Consider the following 18,435-nt stretch of genomic DNA (forward strand, 5'->3'; position numbering starts at 1 on the left):
GAGAGAGAGAGAGAGAGAGAGAGAGAGAGAGAGAGAGAGAGAGAGAGAGAGAGAGAGAGAGAGAGAGAGAGAGAGAGAGAGAGAGAGAGAGAGAGAGAGAGAGAGAGAGAGAGAGAGAGAGAGAGAGAGAGAGAGAGAGAGAGAGAGAGAGAGAGAGAGAGAGAGAGAGAGAGAGAGAGAGAGAGAGAGAGAGAGAGAGAGAGAGAGAGAGAGAGAGAGAGAGAGAGAGAGAGAGAGAGAGAGAGAGAGAGAGAGAGAGAGAGAGAGAGAGAGAGAGAGAGAGAGAGAGAGAGAGAGAGAGAGAGAGAGAGAGAGAGAGAGAGAGAGAGAGAGAGAGAGAGAGAGAGAGAGAGAGAGAGAGAGAGAGAGAGAGAGAGAGAGAGAGAGAGAGAGAGAGAGAGAGAGAGAGAGAGAGAGAGAGAGAGAGAGAGAGAGAGAGAGAGAGAGAGAGAGAGAGAGAGAGAGAGAGAGAGAGAGAGAGAGAGAGAGAGAGAGAGAGAGAGAGAGAGAGAGAGAGAGAGAGAGAGAGTGTATGGAGCAGCGCCCCACCACTACTCGGCGATGCTACAAGCCGGCCAACAGTGAACTAAAGATAGTGTCGGCCAATGTGAGGGGCTTTCACACAAACATTGGGGAGCTCACTCACAGTGTTATTATTAAGAAAAATATAGATTTAGTGTTTGTGTGCGAAACTTTTTTAGATGCTAAGGTGCCAAGCAATTATGCCCGTATCAAAGGGTACTCACCATGGATTAGAAAAGACCGTTCTACACAAGGCGGGGGTGTGGCATTCTGCTTTAAGGAGACTGTGAATGCTCAAGTAGTAGAGCCACCCACACCCATACCTGGGGAACTTGAGCTCTTGACATTGAAAATAATCGACAGCAATGGGAAGGGCCTATTGTGCGTGGGTTGCTATCGGCCTCCATCACAGGGAACAGTGTTGCTGGACTACCTAACATTAAACCTGGACTCTTTGATGACTGCCAGTCAGTGTGACAGTGTAATAGTGATTGGCGACCTAAACCAGCACACAGTCAGGGACGCCTTTAACTCACTACTGGTTGTGCATGACATGCACAACTACGTCACCTTCCCCACGCACAAATCTGGGTCATCCCTGGACCCGGTGGTGACGGATCTTCCTTCCCACACAGTACAGTGCTTCCCACTCGACTTTGTAGGGACCTCAGACCACGTGGCTGTATTCACCAGAGTACAGTTCAAGACACCACGTGAGGAGAGCTTCGAACGAACCCTCTGGAGCTGGGAGGCTGCCGACTGGGATGCCTTTCGTGCTGCACTGAGGACTACAGAGTGGGGAGGAGTGCTGCGTGGCGACGCCAACCAGCAGGTGAGGCAGCTCACCGAGCTGCTTCACAACATGCAGGTCTGCTGGGTGCCGCACTCGGTCCATAAAACAAAGGCATCAGATCAGCCTTGGTTTGGTCCTGCTTGCGTTGCCGCATCAGATGCCAAATACAAAGCCTGGCGTGCTCTCAAGAGGCACCCGACGGCCAGAAACAGACTGAGGCACCGAGCGGCAACAAGGCATATGAATGCCACGCAAGCATGGGCTATAGAGCAGTGGAGGGCAAACCTGAAAAACAAACTAAGGGGAGGCCAGGTTGGCTGCAAGCAGTGGTGGAGCCTTGTCAAAGACAAGCAGGGTGAGTCGCGGGGCACCTCCGTCCCTGCACTCCACCAGGCAGACGGCAGCTTCGCCCACAGTGCAAGTGACAAGGCAGACCTCCTGGCCAAGCACTTCGCTGAAAAGATGTGCATCCCCGACCCCGAAAGACCCTCTCCGCTGCTGCCTCAAATAGTGAAAGAGACACTAGTGAAAGTGATAACAAGTGAAGTGGAAGTGCGAGCGATTCTCGAAAGTTTGGACGAGAACAAAGCTGTGGGGCCTCAGGACATCAGCCCGCGCGTTCTACGCCAGTGTGCTGCTGAGCTGGCGCGCCCCTCACTTCCCTCTTCAATCACTGCCTCGCCACCTCCACATGGCCTGAAATGTGGAAAGGAAGCAGTGTGGTGCCTCTTCACAAGAAGAACTCCAAGGCAGAGGCAAAAAATTACAGACCCGTGTCCTTGCTGCCTGTGCTGAGCAAAGTGCTGGAAACAATTGTGGCCTCACGAGTGACGCAGCATCTCGAGCGCCACCACCTGCTGAGCAACAGGCAGTTTGGGTTCAGGCAAGGGAGGTCGGCGGCAGACCTGCACCTGCTCCTCTCCACGAAGTGGAGTGAGGCCCTGGACCGAGGCAAGGCCACAGCAGTAGTGGCTCTTGATATCGAAGCTGCGTTTGACAGAGTTTGGCATGCAGCGCTCATCACCAAGCTCCGCGCTGTAGGCGTGGACGGAGCACTCCTCCAGCTCCTAGAAAATTACTTGAGAGCCAGGCACCTCAAAGTAATTATCAATGGGCGGGAATCAAAACCACAGCCCATAAGGGCAGGCGTTCCTCAAGGAGCTGCCTCGGCCCTTTGCTGTGGAATGTGTATATCAATGATCTGCTACACCTCGTTCCTGCAGCGAAGGCGTTTGCAGATGATATAACACTATCCCACAGCTACGGACTGGAGGAGAAAGCTGCAGCCACCTGTGACATCAACGCCACCTTGAGCCGCATCGCAGCCTGGGGAAGGAAGTGGCAAGTTAAGTTTGCTGCTCACAAAACCCAGCTGCTAAGCATCACCAGGACGAGTGAAGCCCTGCGCCTCGCCTTCAACGGGGAGACACTGACGCCGCGGGAGGAGGTGGAGGTGCTGGGGTAACTTACGACCGTAAGTTAACTTTCAGGACCCACTTGGAGCGACTAGCCAGAGAGGCCTCAGGGAAGCTGGCATCCCTGAGGAGAATCTCCTACCTTCTGGACGCCAAAGGACTGGAGTTGCTCTACAAGTCGCAGGTCCGCTCCTCCTTGAATACGCCTGCCTTGCCTGGGGCGGCGCGGCCAGCAAACATCTCGCTCTCCTGGACAAGGTCCAGGACCGAGCGGCGAGGCTCATCAGGGAGAGTGAGCTCGGCTTCCACCCTACACTGCACACCCTCCAACACCGGCGGGACGTGGCGGGCCTCACCGTCATGTTCAAGGTGCAGCAGCAGAGGGTGGCTCACCTGCATGAACTCCAGCAGCCTGCCCGACAGGCCGAGATTGCCACCAGAACCGTCATCCGTGCCCCTGGGGAGCTGCTCCAGCCCAGGTGCAGAACGTGGCACCAACAAAGGCAGTTCCTCAACACGTATATCGGCTTGTGGAACGCTTTTGTTGCTGTGCAAGCGAGTGTAGAGGGCTGCTGGTCCACGCAGCAGTTCAAGTGTACAGTGAATGAGTGGCTGCTACGGACAGACAGACAGAGGCAGGCTTTCGGATAGAAGGCATTAACTGTGACTTCTTTAGCCTAATATTGTACTAAGTATGTAATGTATAATGTACAAAACTCTGTATATCTATGTAAATTGGTATAAATAAAAAAAAAAAAAAAAAAAAGAGAGAGAGAGAGAGAGAGAGAGAGAGAGAGAGAGAGAGAGAGAGAGAGAGAGAGAGAGAGAGAGAGAGGTACGATAAAGAACAGAGAGATACACACACACACACACACACACACACACACACACACACACACACACACACACACACACACACACACACACACACACACACACACATACACACACACACACAATCACACGCCCGCGCTCGAGAGGGTCCAGGTTCCAGTCCCGGGAAGTGGGCAAGCCTCTTAATGTGTAGCCCCTGTTCACCTAGCAGTAAATAGGTACAGGATGTAACTCTAGTGGTTGTGGCCTCGCTTTACCGGTGTGTGGAGAGTGGTGTGGTCTCAGTCCTACCTGATGATGATCGGTCACTACGAGAGGAGGGAAATGGAAAGAAAAGAAGGAGTGAAACGAGGGACGGTTAAAGTGTAAAGGGGAAAATAAAGGAACGGTGGAAAAGAATGGTAAGAAAAGAGTGGGATTGTTTTGGGACTAGGAGGAAACAAAAGATAGGAGAGAAAAGAGAGAGAGAGAGAGAGAGAGAGAGAGAGAGAGAGAGAGAGAGAGAGAGAGAGAGAGAGAGAGAGAGAGAGAGAGAGAGAGAGAGAGAGAGAGAGAGAGAGAGAGAGAGAGAGAGAGAGAGAGAGAGAGAGAGAGAGAGAGAGAGAGAGAGAGAGAGAGAGAGAGAGAGAGAGAGAGAGAGAGAGAGAGAGAGAGAGAGAGAGAGAGAGAGAGAGAGAGAGAGAGAGAGAGAGAGAGAGAGAGAGAGAGAGAGAGAGAGAGAGAGAGAGAGAGAGAGAGAGAGAGAGAGAGAGAGAGAGAGAGAGAGAGAGAGAGAGAGAGAGAGAGAGAGAGAGAGAGAGAGAGAGAGAGAGAGAGAGAGAGAGAGAGAGAGAGAGAGAGAGAGAGAGAGAGAGAGAGAGAGAGAGAGAGAGAGAGAGAGAGAGAGAGAGAGAGAGAGACACACACACACACACACACACACACACACACACACACACACATATTTAAAGGAGAAAAAAGAAGAAGAAATAAAAGAAACACATACAGGGGGATGAAATGGAATAGGAAACATGCGATGCGAAGAGAAGAGATAAATAAAAAAATGGCGTACAGGGGAGAAGTGAAGGAAGATGGTCAGGAACAAATAAAAACGGAAGAAGAGTGAGATGAGAGGAGACAGGGAGACACAGATAAAAGTAATAACTGTATAAAAAATACAAAAAAAGTTAGAAAAAACTGCTTGGAGAGGAAGGGTAAATATAAATGGAAGGAAGGAAAAGAAAATAAAAGATAAGAAATATGTGACTTAGAGAAAGGGCATGTAGAAACACTGCCAAGGAAAGAGTAAAAGAAAAAAATGGGAAAAATGCAGAATGCAGAAGTAAAATTAATAAATTAGCGGGATAAAGAAAAAAAAAGGATGAAACAGAAGGAACATAGTAAGGTAATAAAAAAAAAAGACAAGAAGAAACAGAACAAGAATAGATGTAGAAAATCGATAAAAAGAGACAGACACAGAGATGAAGGCGAACGGAAAGAGAGAGAAGGAAGTAAAAAAGAAATAATAGTAAAACAGAGAAACTCGACCAAACCACGGGAAGAGAGAGAGAGAGAGAGAGAGAGAGAGAGAGAGAGAGAGAGAGATTAAACTAAACGATAGAAAAAATCAAAATAGCGAAGAATAAAGGAAAATATAGAATGAAACAAAAAACAACAACCAATGAATGCAGAAAAAAAATAATTACGGGCTAAGAGAGAAAAAAAAAACAGAATAAAACTTAAGAAAAAAAAAACCGATCACTCCAATTCCACGCAACATCTTTTCTGCTCTCTCTCTCTCTCTCTCTCTCTCTCTCTCTCTCTCTCTCTCTCTCTCTCATTCCCTCCTCCCCACTCTCCATCCCTCCCTCTCTCCCTCCCTCATGGCTCCCTCAAGCGCTTCATCACATGTGCCTTTCTTCGGACACTCCAAAAGCCAGGTTGTCGCCGCACGGTTCCTCCTAACAAGGCAAGGGACGAGCAGTGGTGAGGAAGCCTATTTCGTCTTGTTCCTGCGAGCTACTCAAGAGAACAGCGCTCTTTTTTGAGAGAGAGAGAGAGAGAGAGAGAGAGAGAGAGAGAGAGAGAGAGAGAGAGAGAGAGAGAGAGAGTGCTGGGGACGTTGCGGTCAAGCGGTAATGAAGATAAATGTGTTGGAAACTCTGGACTCCGTTGGATGAAGAAAATATCCTACAGTCAACCTCAACTTTAGCAATTTAACAGATGATTGTGGAGAGATATTCTCTTCTCTCTCTCTTCTTCTTCTTCTTCTTCTTCTCTCTCTCTCTCTCTCTCTCTCTCCTTCTCCCATTCCATATCCCTCACATGCTCCATCAAAGAATCCTCCTCTCGAACGATCTCCCTCTCTCCGACCCTCATGTCATTCCCCTCGAGCTGCCTCTCCCCTATCCCCGTCCAAGCACCCATTATTTCCTTCTTCCCTTCATTTCTGTCTCCCCCTTCCACCTTCTCTTCTCCCCCCCAACCCCTCCCTTCCGCGGTAATAAAGAGCGGCACACACCTGAGCATAGCCAGGTGAAGCATTACTTGGGGTGTCACGTTTAATCTCTTACTCACGAGCGGCTCTTGTTCCACCTTAATTTATGAGAGAGAGAGAGAGAGAGAGAGAGAGAGAGAGAGAGAGAGAGAGAGAGAGAGAGAGAGAGAGAGAGAGAGAGAGAGAGAGAGAGAGAGAGAGAGAGAGAGAGAGAGAGAGAGAGAGAGAGAGAGAGAGAGAGAGAGAGAGAGAGAGAGAGAGAGAGAGAGAGAGAGAGAGAGAGAGAGAGAGAGAGAGAGAGAGAGAGAGAGAGAGAGAGAGAGAGAGAGAGAGAGAGAGAGAGAGAGAGAGAGAGAGAGAGAGAGAGAGAGAGAGAGAGAGAGAGAGAGAGAGAGAGAGAGAGAGAGAGAGAGAGAGAGAGAGAGAGAGAGAGAGAGAGAGAGAGAGAGAGAGAGAGAGAGAGAGAGAGAGAGAGAGAGAGAGAGAGAGAGAGAGAGAGAGAGAGAGAGAGAGAGAGAGAGAGAGAGAGAGAGAGAGAGAGAGAGAGAGAGAGAGAGAGAGAGAGAGAGAGAGAGAGAGAGAGAGAGAGAGAGAGAGAGAGAGAGAGAGAGAGAGAGAGAGAGAGAGAGAGAGAGAGAGAGAGAGAGAGAGAGAGAGAGAGAGAGAGAGAGAGAGAGAGAGAGAGAGAGAGAGAGAGAGAGAGAGAGAGAGAGAGAGAGAGAGAGAGAGAGAGAGAGAGAGAGAGAGAGAGAGAGAGAATTTGTATTTTCCCTAAAAGTATAATAAGCACCCCCCCCACACACACACACTCTTCCACTATGCACACTATGTTACATAGTCTAAAAATGATCTTCTTTACAAACTATTTACCTTAAAGATTAGCGTGTCACCATTATTTTTGTAGCCACTGAAGTAAGAGAGAATCTGTTAAGAAGAATTGTATAGACCAGGAGGAAGAGAAAAAGAAGGAGGAGGAGGAGGAGGAGGAAGAGGAGGAGGAGGAGGAGGAGGAGGAGGAGGAGTAAAAGGAGTAAAATTGCAAATGTGTTAAATCGTTTTCTTTAAATTTTAGCCATTATTTCTTGTTATTGATTGCGAGATCTCGAAAAGATTTTTGGAATATATCTTACCTATGTTTTTAAGTATTTTTATTGTTTCGATGAGATCAACTCTAATTTAACGGTCTCTTATATAAAAAAATAAAAAAAGTCTAATCTGTCTTAAGATAGACCACGCATTCCTGGAATTAGTCTTGCTGCTCATCTCTGCACGCTCTCCAATTTCTTGACGTTGTTTTGACATGGAGACCACAACTGAACTGCATACTTGAAGTGCTGTCTCACTAATGTAATATACAAAATTACGCGCAATAAATGCCAGGATGATATTTGGTCTATGGTACCCAGCCGAACATTGCATACTTTTACGTCCAAGTCCTTCTCTTCACTATTTTTTGTCAATTTTGTCTTTGTATTTTATAATTATATATTACATTACCATAGCTGATGTGCATTACTTTACACTTTGCTGCACTATAATTCCAAAGCCATTTGTCACTCCAGATACTTAGGTTATTGAAGTCCCGTTGGATGGCGTCAGAGTAATCTCTTCTGAGTAATTTAATCCCTAATTTAGTGTTGTCGGCGAATTTGAATATTTCATATATAATGCCACAATCTAAATAATTGATATAGATACAAAAAAAAAAAAATGTAATGGATCGAAATCTGAGCCCTGTGGGACACCACTAGTAACATGAAGCCAATCGGAAGATTTTTCCATTGATCGATACTCGTTGTTTCAGATTGGTTAGCCAACTTTCAACCCAACCACCCAATTTTTCCCATATTCCATGTGCTTTCGGCTTAATTAAAAAATGCTCATGTTGTATGTTATCGAACGCTTTTTTTAAGTCGAGATGAATAACGTCAGATGGGGCTCCTTTATCAAAACTCGAGAATATGTAACTAAAGAGTTTCAAAAGTATATATTATAATTTTCCTATAACTATCGAAGTAAGACTGGTGAGTCTGTAGTTTTATAAGTTTGCTTTTATTGGCCTTCTTGAATATCGATGGAACATTTGCACTTTTCCAATGACTCGGTTCAATTAAAGAATAAATTCAAAGACATCATAATTTCATCCTGACCATCTCGCAACAACTTTTTGATAGTTTATCAGCGCCTGTGTTTTATTTGAATCTATGCTTCATGATAATTACCTATGTCGCCTTCGCTTATTTCATCTATTCCTAGGTTTCCTTTTTGAATATTTTAGACATAATTCCCTCCTTCATTTCATACTGACGATACCACTGCAATCACATATACTTCTAAAGCTGAACTCTTCTCTCAAACCTTTGCTAATAACACTACCTTGGATAATTCTAGGCTGGTCCCTCTCTCTACTCCTCCCTCATGCCATCGATTGAAATTTTTCGTAATGATGTTTTTCTTTGGACCTCATCGCATGCCTCTTTTTGTTTTCAAAAAGTGTACCTTTGTGTTTGCACCTTACCTGGCCAAACTCTTCCGTGGTACAGTGGAACCATGCGTGCTTTGGGGTCCAAAGGGTCTCCAAGCGCACGGGTTCGAATCCTGTCCACGGTCCGAGTGTAGGTTGGGCTTCCTCACTCGGGGCAACGGTTTCCTAGCGGGTGGGCTTTCAGATAGGAGGTACCCCAAAATTCCCGTGAAAAGCCCACATGGTAAAAAAAAAAAAAAAAAAAAACCTGTCTATCGATATCTACCTTTCCTTCTTGATGAAAGTTTGCCTACATTCAGCCTGCTTCTAAAAAGGGTGATCGTTTCAATCTCTCAAACTACCGCTCTTTAGCTTTAATCTCTTGCTTGTCTAAAGACTTTGAATCTATCCTCAATAGAAAGATTCTTAAACATATGAGACTTCATAAACTTTTATCTGATTATGGTTTCCGTGAAGGTCACTCTACCGGTTATATTCTGGCTTTCCTTACCGAGTCATGGACATCGAATTTTAGAGATTTTGGTGGAACTTTTGCTGTTGCCTTAGATATATCAAAAGCTTTTGATAGAGTCTAGCAAAAAGGTTTGATCTAAAAACTACCTTCTAACGGTTTCGTTCCTTTTCTCTGCAACTCTATCTTAAGTTTCCTCTCCGACTGTCCATTGCTGCTGTGGTAGACAGCCACTGTTTTCCTAAACTTATTAACAGAGGTGTTCCTCAGAGTTCTGTCCTGTCACGTATTCTCTTCACATTATTCACTAATGATTTAACCAAACTTGTTGTGCTATCCATTCCAATGCTAATGATACCATCTTACACTTTTCCACGTCATTTCAAAGACGACCAACAGTTTAGAAATTTAATAGATCTCGCAGAGACGTCACAGAACGCTTGACTTCTGATCTTTCTACGATTTCTGATTGGGACAGAGAAAGCTTAATAGTGTTCAATGCCTCAAAATATCAATTCCTCTGTGTATCAACACGATACAACCTTCCAGGCAACTATCCCCTTCTTCTTCAATGACACTCAACTGTCCCCTTCATCTGTAATGAATATACTCTTTATGTCTTTTACTTACAAATTAAACTAGAAACTTTACATTTCATCTCTTGCTAAAACATCTTCTATCCAGTCAGGCGTTCTCAGGCATCTCCGCTAGTGTTCCTCATGCCTCCAACTGCTAACTCGTTACAAGGGCCTCATCCGCTAATTTTTGAAGTTCTATTGATATGTATCACTCTCATTTTATTAGACAGAGTAGAACAAAAACTTCTAGTCATATCAACCCCTCTCCTCTGACTGACTGTCTTCAGACTCTGTCATTTTGCACCACTTGCTATCTTCTACCGCTATTTTCATGCTAACTGCTCTTCTGATCTTGCTAACTGCATACCTCTCCTCTTACTGCGGCCTCGCTGCACAGGACTTTTTTCTTCCTCTCACTCCTACTATGTTCAACTCTAATGCAAGAGTTTACCAGTACTCTCTATTATCCATACATTTCTCTGGTAAACTCTGGAACTCCCTACCTGCTTCTGTATTTTCATATTCCTATAACTTCACTTTATTTAAAAGGGAGGTCTCAAGATATTTATCCCTTTTTTTTCGGCTAACTCTCTCGGCCCTGCAAGGAAACTAACAACTAAGTTGACTTTTTTTTCCGTTTTATGTTGCCCTTCCATCTTATATTTTTTTTTCTTATGTAAGAAAGAGGGCCAGCCAAGGGCAAAACAATATTTAAAACAAAAGGCCCACCTGGGTGCTGGTTCTCTAGAAGAAAGAAAAGCTTTAACCAAAATTAGGGAGCAAATGTCTTGATACCTCCCTCTTAAAAGAAGACAAGTTGTAGGAAGTCAGAAATACAGAAGTAGGTAGGGAATTTCAAAGTTTACCAGAGAAAGGAATGAATGACTGAGAATACTGGTTAACTCTTGCATAAGAGAGTTAGACAGAATAGGAATGAGAGGAAGAAGAAAGCCTTGTGCAGCGAGGCCGTAGGAGAAGGGGAGCAAAATCAGTAGAACAGTTAGCATGAAAATAGCGATAAAAGATAACAAAAGATGCAACATTTCGGTAGTAAGAAAGAGGTTGAAGACAACCAGTCAGAGGAGGGGAGTTGATGAGACGAAAAGTTTTTATTCCACCTTATCTAATAAAACTGTGCGAGTGGAACTCCCCCAAATATGCGAAGAATATTCCATATAGGGGCGGATAAGGCCCTTGTACAGAGTTAGCAATTGGAGGGACGAGAAAAACTGGTGGAGAAGCCTCAAAATGCTAAACTTCATAGAAGGTGTTTTAGCAAGAGATGAGATGTGAAGTTTCCAGTTAAGATTATGAGTGAAGGATAGACCGAGGATATTCATTGTGGAAGAGGGAGACGAATGTCTGGATGGTTGTGTCGACTTGATAGACAGAGGAATTGAAGTTTTCAGGCATTGAAAACTACGAGATTTTCTCTGCCCCAATCAGAAATCTTAGAAAAATCAGAAGTCAGGCGTTCCGTGCTGTCCTCGCGTGATCTGTTGACTTTCTGAAGGGTTTGTCGTCTCTGAAAGGACGTGGAAAGATGTAGGGAGATATCATGAGCGTGGGAGTGGATAGAGCAAGAAGTTTGGTTAAGAAGGTCATAAATGAATAATAGAAAGAGAGTGGGTGACAGGATAGAACCTTGAGGAACACCAGAATTAATAGTGTAGTGTGCCCTAAAATTCACCCGTTTTCTTCTATACCCACTCTAAGTTCCAAGCTTTAATCTTCACTCTACAAGTTACAATTTACATATATCTTAAAACTATGTCTACTTACTACAAGCTTCTTTAGCTTTTCTTCATAAACACAACACACACACATCTTTTTCCTCTTCATTTCTTTTCACATTCGCACCTATCAGACAAATACATACACGAATACCATAGTACCATACATTATTGAAAAAAGTTGTATATATTTAATATAAATAAATCAATTTACACATTTCTTAAAACTATGTCTACTTACTACAAGCTTCTTTCGCTTTTCTTCATAAACACAACACACATTTTTTTTCTCTTCATTTTTTCTCACACATGCACCTATCAGACAAATACATACACGCACACGAATACCTTAATACCATACATTATTGAAAAAAGTTGTATATATTTAGTCTAAATGATATTTTTTTACAATAAAAAGGAAAGGTACTTTCTCTGTTGCTTACCTTTAGGAGAATCTAAATCGCCTGGTTTATCTAGGTTTGGGCTAGCATAGCAATATGAGAAGGATATATATGCCTAACAGCTCTTAGCGGACTATATACAGCGGGACTTGCTCCCGTTTGAGCAACATGAGGGGCTGGAATCCTCATAGGGCAACCAGGCCACAATAGATTTAGGAAAACAATAGTGGCCGTCTACCACAGCACTAATAGAACGGTCGAAAAGGAAACTTTAGATAAAGTTGCAGAGAGAAGGATAGAAACCGTAGAAGGGCAATTTGGAAATCAAAGTTTTATGCCAGGCTCTATCAAAACCTTTCGATATGTGTAACGCGACAGCAAAAGTTTCACAGAAAACTCTAAAAGACTCAGTAAGGAAAGCCAGAAGATCACCAGTAGAACGACCTTGACGGAAGCCATACTGCCGATCAAATAGAAGATTGCGAAGTGGCAGATGTTTAAGAATCTTCTTATTCAGCATAGATTAAAAAACTTCAGCCAAACAAGAGATTAAAGCTATAGAACGGTAGTTTGAGGGATTAGAACGGTCACTCTTTTTAGAAACAGATTGAATGTAGGTAAACTTCCAGCAAGAATGAAAGGTAGAAGTTGATAGACAAAGTTGAACGAGTTGGCCAGGCAAGGTGCAAGCACAGAAGCACAGTTTTTGAGAATAGGAGGGACCCTATCAGGTCCATAAGGTTTTAGGACAGAGAGGACATAGGAAACATCATTACGAAGAATTATGATTGAAAACATGAAAGAGTCACAGATAGGAGGAGAGGGAGGGACAAGCCCAGAATCATCCAAGGTGGAGTTGTTAGAAAAGGTTAGAGAGAAGAGTTCAGCTTTAAAGACAGAAGAGATGGCAGTGGTGCCATCAAGATGAAATAAAGGAGGGAAAGATGAAGAAGTGAAGTTACTGGAGATGTTTTGGCTAGATGCCAGAAGTCACGAGGGAGTTTGAGTTTGAAAGATTTTGACATTTTCTATTTATGAAGAAGTGTTTGGCAAGTTGAAGAATAGACTTGGCATGATTCCGGCAGAAATATAAAGTGCATGAGATTCAGGAGATGGAAGGCTCAAGTACCTTTTCTGGGCAACCTCTCTATCATGTATAGCAAGAGAATAGGCTGTGTTAAACCAAGGTTAGAAGGTTAGTAGGTTGAGAAAAGAATGAGAAATGTGCGCCTCCATGCCAGAAACTATCACCTCTGTTATGCATTCAGCACACAGAGATGGGTCTCTGACACGGAAACAGTAATCATTCCAGGGAAAATCAGCATAATACCTCCTCAGGTCCCCCACAACTGGCAGAGGCAAAACACCAGAGGCACCTCCGCTTTAGGGGATCCTGAGAAGGGATTGGAGAAACAGGACAAGATACAGAAATGAGTGGTATCAGAGGAGCCCAACGGAGATGATAGGGTGACAGCATAAGCAGAAGGACAGAAGGATTAGAGGTGAGGAAGAGATCAGGAACGTTGGGCAAGTCTCCAAGACGGTCAGGAATACGAGTAAGTGTTTCACCAGTTGCTCTAGTTCATGGAGGATAGCAAAATTGAAGGCTAGTTCACCAGGATGTTCAGTGAAGGGAGAGGAATATTGAAATCTCTAAGAATGGAAATCTCTGCGAATGGGTAGAGGGACTGAATGTACTCCACTTTGGAAGTTGAATAGTCAAATAATTTACTATAGTCAGAGGAGTTAAGGGAGAGATAGACAGCACAGATACATTTTGATAGAGAGTGACTATTGAGTCGAAGCTAGATGGTGGAAAATTTAGAAAATTCAAGAGCGTGGGCACGAGAGCAAGTTAAGTCGTTGCGCACATAGACGTAACATCCAGCTTTGGAAAGAGAATGATAATAGAGAAAGTAGGAGGGAACAGAGAAGGGGCTACTGTCAGTAGCCTCGGACAGTGGTTTCGGTGAGGAAATGAAGATGAGGTTTAGTAGAGGAGTGGTGGTGTTCCACAGATTGAAAATTAGATCTAAGATCGCGAATGTTGCAGAAGTTAATGTAGAAAATGTTGAGGGAGGTGTCAAGAGAGGAGTCTGACCTGGGGACATTTCTGGTTCCCTTTCCAGAAAGAGACTCCGAGGCTGGGTTTGGAGTCACTATTATTTGATTTTGAATTTTAGGTGAAGGGTGCATGAGTGGTAACTGCATGTAGTTTTGTGTGAAGAATGAAAGAAGAAGAGTTGTCTTCACAGGGCAGGCGGTGACTTCCCCCTTTGAGTTATGAAACACAAAGGAAAACGTTCAGCGAGATCACAACTAGCTTTAATGGAAGGTTCACAGCACCCCGTTATCTAGAGCTATTAGACCTCGCTGGGAGTAAATTATCGTTTCGGTAGGTATCTACTACCTCCTCCTCTAATATATACTGTATATATATATATATATATATATATATATATATATATATATATATATATATATATATATATATATATATATATATATATATATATATATATATATATATATATATATATATATATATATATATATATATATATATATATATATATTAATCGCTGTTGGCAAGGTCAATATACCTTCTGTGATAAACACTCTACGGAAAAATATATTTAGAATTGTTGCCATATTATTGCAGTGTCTATTTAATATGTTTTTAATGTCTTTTATGAGTGAAATATCTTTTGTTAACATTTTCTTACTGCGAATATACTGAAAAAACTTTCAAGGATTTGTTTTTGCTTGTTTTTATACGTTTATTTCAAGGTTACGTTTTGATCTATTTATCTCTCCCCCACATCATTGTTTGGTAGTAACATAATGTATGGAATCGTCATAAGCTCTTTTTTTTTGTCGAGCATTTGTTTTATGCCACTCATCATCCATTGCACTGTGTTATTTATCAGTTTTGTTACTTGAGGAATCCATTTACATTTTGCTTCGAGAAGAATTATTGCAAAACTTAACACATCCGTTCCGTATCTTTATTTGCGAAGATGGATCGTCAATTAATTCTTTGTAATCCTGATTAAGCCACAGTTTTTTTTTTTTTTTTTACCTTTTATATACTTTGGAATTAGAAGTATATTTTCTTTTTTATATCAACCTCTTAACCAATTTCACATCGTAAAATTTTATGTTACCTGTTTGTTAAACTATCGCCAACTTCGCAAGCATAAATTTTATTAAATCGATGTCTGATGGTAAGACCAATATGCAGGAACATTAATACGAAGACAACGAAGATGAGGAGGAGACGATTCATGAACAAGTAAAAACAAATTATTAGATATTCATGGTCACACATATCTTTTGCTAAAAGTTTCGTTACGCTGTTCATCTATTCTGAGGACATTATAAAGTCCTTCAGGTAAGGGAATATACCTACGTATATCCCCGTAACTCACTTGGTGTCTCGTAATTGATTTACCATATCGGCAAGCCACTACCCATCACTAGTGTGGCTTCACGATCGAGGGTTCGAACCACTCACAAACTGTCCCTGTACAAATTTAGTGTTTCAGACCCTGACTAGAGTCTCTAAACGCTCTGATTGTTAAATCATACGTGTTTCCCTTATCGTTAAAACCTTATACAATTATACGGGTCAAAAATTAAATTAAAGCACTGAAAGGAATTAATAAATACTCGAGAACACTTAGCTATAAATAGAATCCAATAAAAGTATATTCTTAACTTACACACGGTGAACTAATTAGCCTGAAATGTTCTAGTAGAATTAATTGCCAGGTGTAGGTGGAATCTAAAATTAGTAATATAAGTTCTAGGGAAGAATGATGCACGGTGGTAGTAGTGGTTTGACCTATACAATAAAGTGAGTACGTTATAATATTTAGGAATGTAAAGAAGAATACTACATAAATTTACTTGTTTAAAATTGATTTAAAAATTCTACCATGCCGCTGTAACAAATAAATTTATGTGACTCTGAATTATAAAACTACATTGAAATGCAATGTAAAAGAAACTTGAAAAATAAACCAATACAAATAACAAGAAACCAAATAGAAAAAAAAAATGCATATGTTATTGAGGTTAGATTTAAAATTACTGCGAGCATGAAATGAAATAGATGTGATGTACTCTATATGAATTGCCTCCGTCTATTTTTCTAATTTTCCCCAACTGTTAACTCTGCACAGGGGCCTTATCCGTCCATGTATGGAGTATGTTTCACACGTTAAAGGTTGAGGTTTGCTAGGGTTCCACTCCCACTGTTATTTTATACAGGGTATGATCAAAAGCTTTTCATCTTGTCAATTCTTCTCTATCTTTTATTGAATCATACCTTCAGACTCTTTCTTATTGCTGCAGTGTTGCATCACATGCTATCTTCTACCACTTTTTACATGCCAACTGCTCTTCTGATCTTGCTAACTGCGTGCCACCCTTCCTTCGGAGGCCTCTCTGTACAAGACTTACTTCTTTATCTTATCTCTATTCTGTCCATCTCCATATGTAAGACTTAACCAAATTGCTCAATCATTTATCTCTAGCTATGACTTAAATTCAAAAGGAAACTTTCAAGACATCTGTTCCATACATTTGGTTAACTCTTTTGATCTTGATCGAGTACAAACACCTCAGTGGTCCTTTTTTTTCTAACTGCAATCTTTAATGCCGAAAACCGGTTTCCCTTGTAGGTATAACAAAAAAAAATACAATAATGATAGTAATGATAAATAAGATAATTAAAGGCTCAACAGTTCATTCAGTCTGCACGTTGACGGTCAATAAATATTTTAGTCTAGAGAGTTAGGTACTTCTGCTGAATGTGTTTATCAGAGAATTTCTATAGATAATGGTCACTTTATTTTTTCTTTATTTTCTTTTCGAGCTGTGATATACTTGTATTTATTAAAAAATATAATTAATCTGATGGTGCTTTAATTGTATGTTATTATGTCTTAGCCTTTTTTTCCTCCTCCTTGAAAGCTTCACATTATTAAACTCTCTCTCTCTCTCTCTCTCTCTCTCTCTCTCTCTCTCAAAAAACTTTGTTCCCTACTCTGATTTCCTTACTGTCCTCCTTTACTTCTCCCTAAAGTTTCTCCTTCCCCTAAAGTCGTTTTCTTTCCGCGTCTCCTTTCCTTATTCCTTCTAGATGCTCTCTCTTCCGTAAGTTTTCTTCTCTTCTTCCTTTTCCTCCTTTTCCTCCTTCTCCTTCTCCTCTTCTTCTTCCTCTTTCTTCTCTTTCCAGGTGGACACCTATTATCGTCGGGAACAACCCCAACCAGCATCCAATTCAAACGTTTACAACGTCAGGATTTGCTCACAAGACTGTTTATAAGCCTGGTTTGGCACCTGTAAGGACATGCCAAGAAAAGAAAAATAATAATAAGAAGAAGAGGAGGAGTAGGAAGAGGAGTAGGAAGAACAAGAACAAGAACAAGAACAAGTCAAGAACAAGAACAAGAACAAGAACAAGAAAGAGGAGGAGGAGGAAGAGGAGGAGGAGGAAGAGGAGGAGGAGGAGGAGGAGGAGGAGGAGGAGGAGGAGGAGGAGGAGGAGGAGAAGGAGGAGAAAGACGACATATTATAAATAATATAACGGAAAATTAGATTAAATCAATAAGGGAAGAAATAATTCTCTCTCTCTCTCTCTCTCTCTCTCTCTCTCTCTCTCTCTCTCTCTCTCTCTCTAAAGAAATAAATATATGGGAAAAGTCGATGTCATAGCCTTCTTTTTGTTGTTTTGGTGTGTATTTTTGTTATCATTCTTTTCATTTCGCTGTCGCCTGCGGCTCTTCCATCTGCACGGGGAAGGAAACGAAACAGGCAGAAAAATAAAATGGAAAATGGAAAGGGGGCGCAATCGCAAACCAAAAGAATATCAAATGGGAACATGTGCATGAAATCAAAGGAGAGAGAGAGAGAGAGAGAGAGAGAGAGAGAGAGAGAGAGAGAGAGAGAGAGAGAGAGAGAGAGAGAGAGAGAGAGAAAAAAAAATATGGGCCCTCTGGGTAGCTCAAACCATCCTGACGAAGATAACATTCAGGAAGACCAGTGACGAGAGCTCCATCCGTACCCGGTGGCTCCAAGTGGGAAGATGCTAACTGGGAACAACTGTGGCGCTGTTTTGCGACAATAAATTGGGCCAGCCTGTTGCAAGAGGACATGGATCAGCAGGCAGAATGGCTAACTGAAGTGTTGCTGAGAGCACAAGTGCGTTGGGTGCCCCACAAGCAACACAAAGTGAGGTTCCCCGACTAACCATGGTTTCAATCTCAGTGCTGCATTATCTCTCATAATAAGTACCGGCTTTGTGTTATCTGCAAGCTCAACCCTACACAGCGGAACAAAGTCCGGCTGAAAGAAGCAGCCGTCCACATGGAGGCGCACCTAAGCCTGGACCAGAGAATATTGGGTGAAGAGAAATAAAATGAAACTGAGAAGCGGCCACATCGGCTCAAAACAATGGTGGGATCTTGTGAAGAATACATAAGGCCAAGATATCACTTTCACAATCTCCTATTTCCTCAAAGAAACTGGGGAATTCCTTATAAATAATAAGGATAAGGTGGAAATGCTGACTCAACATTAGCTCGCAAGAGGACTGTCCCTCATCCCACCAAGCCTCGCGGGGAACAGGCGACCATGATTACCAAGTAAGAGAGAAGTAGGAGTTGCCCTCTCGTTTCTCAAAGAGAACAAGGCTGTGGCTCTGATAGAGTAAGTTGCCGCTAACTTCACAGGTGCTCT

At 42.5% G+C, this 18,435-nt stretch overlaps 1 protein-coding gene across 1 annotated transcript; it reads left to right on the plus strand.

The window, feature by feature from the left end:
- Positions 1-532: 532 nt before the first annotated feature.
- Positions 533-18,114, plus strand: LOC123508165. Its single transcript, XM_045261700.1, has 6 exons — positions 533-1,944; positions 2,085-2,503; positions 2,539-2,776; positions 2,889-3,114; positions 17,776-17,928; positions 18,013-18,114. The coding sequence occupies exons 1-6, from the start codon at positions 533-535 to the stop codon at positions 18,112-18,114; spliced, it is 2,550 nt and encodes an 849-aa protein (XP_045117635.1).
- The last annotated feature ends 321 nt before the right edge of the window (positions 18,115-18,435 follow it).

The sequence above is a fragment of the Portunus trituberculatus genome, chromosome 24 (assembly GCF_017591435.1).
Source record: "Portunus trituberculatus isolate SZX2019 chromosome 24, ASM1759143v1, whole genome shotgun sequence".
NCBI classification, from domain to species: domain Eukaryota; kingdom Metazoa; phylum Arthropoda; class Malacostraca; order Decapoda; family Portunidae; genus Portunus; species Portunus trituberculatus.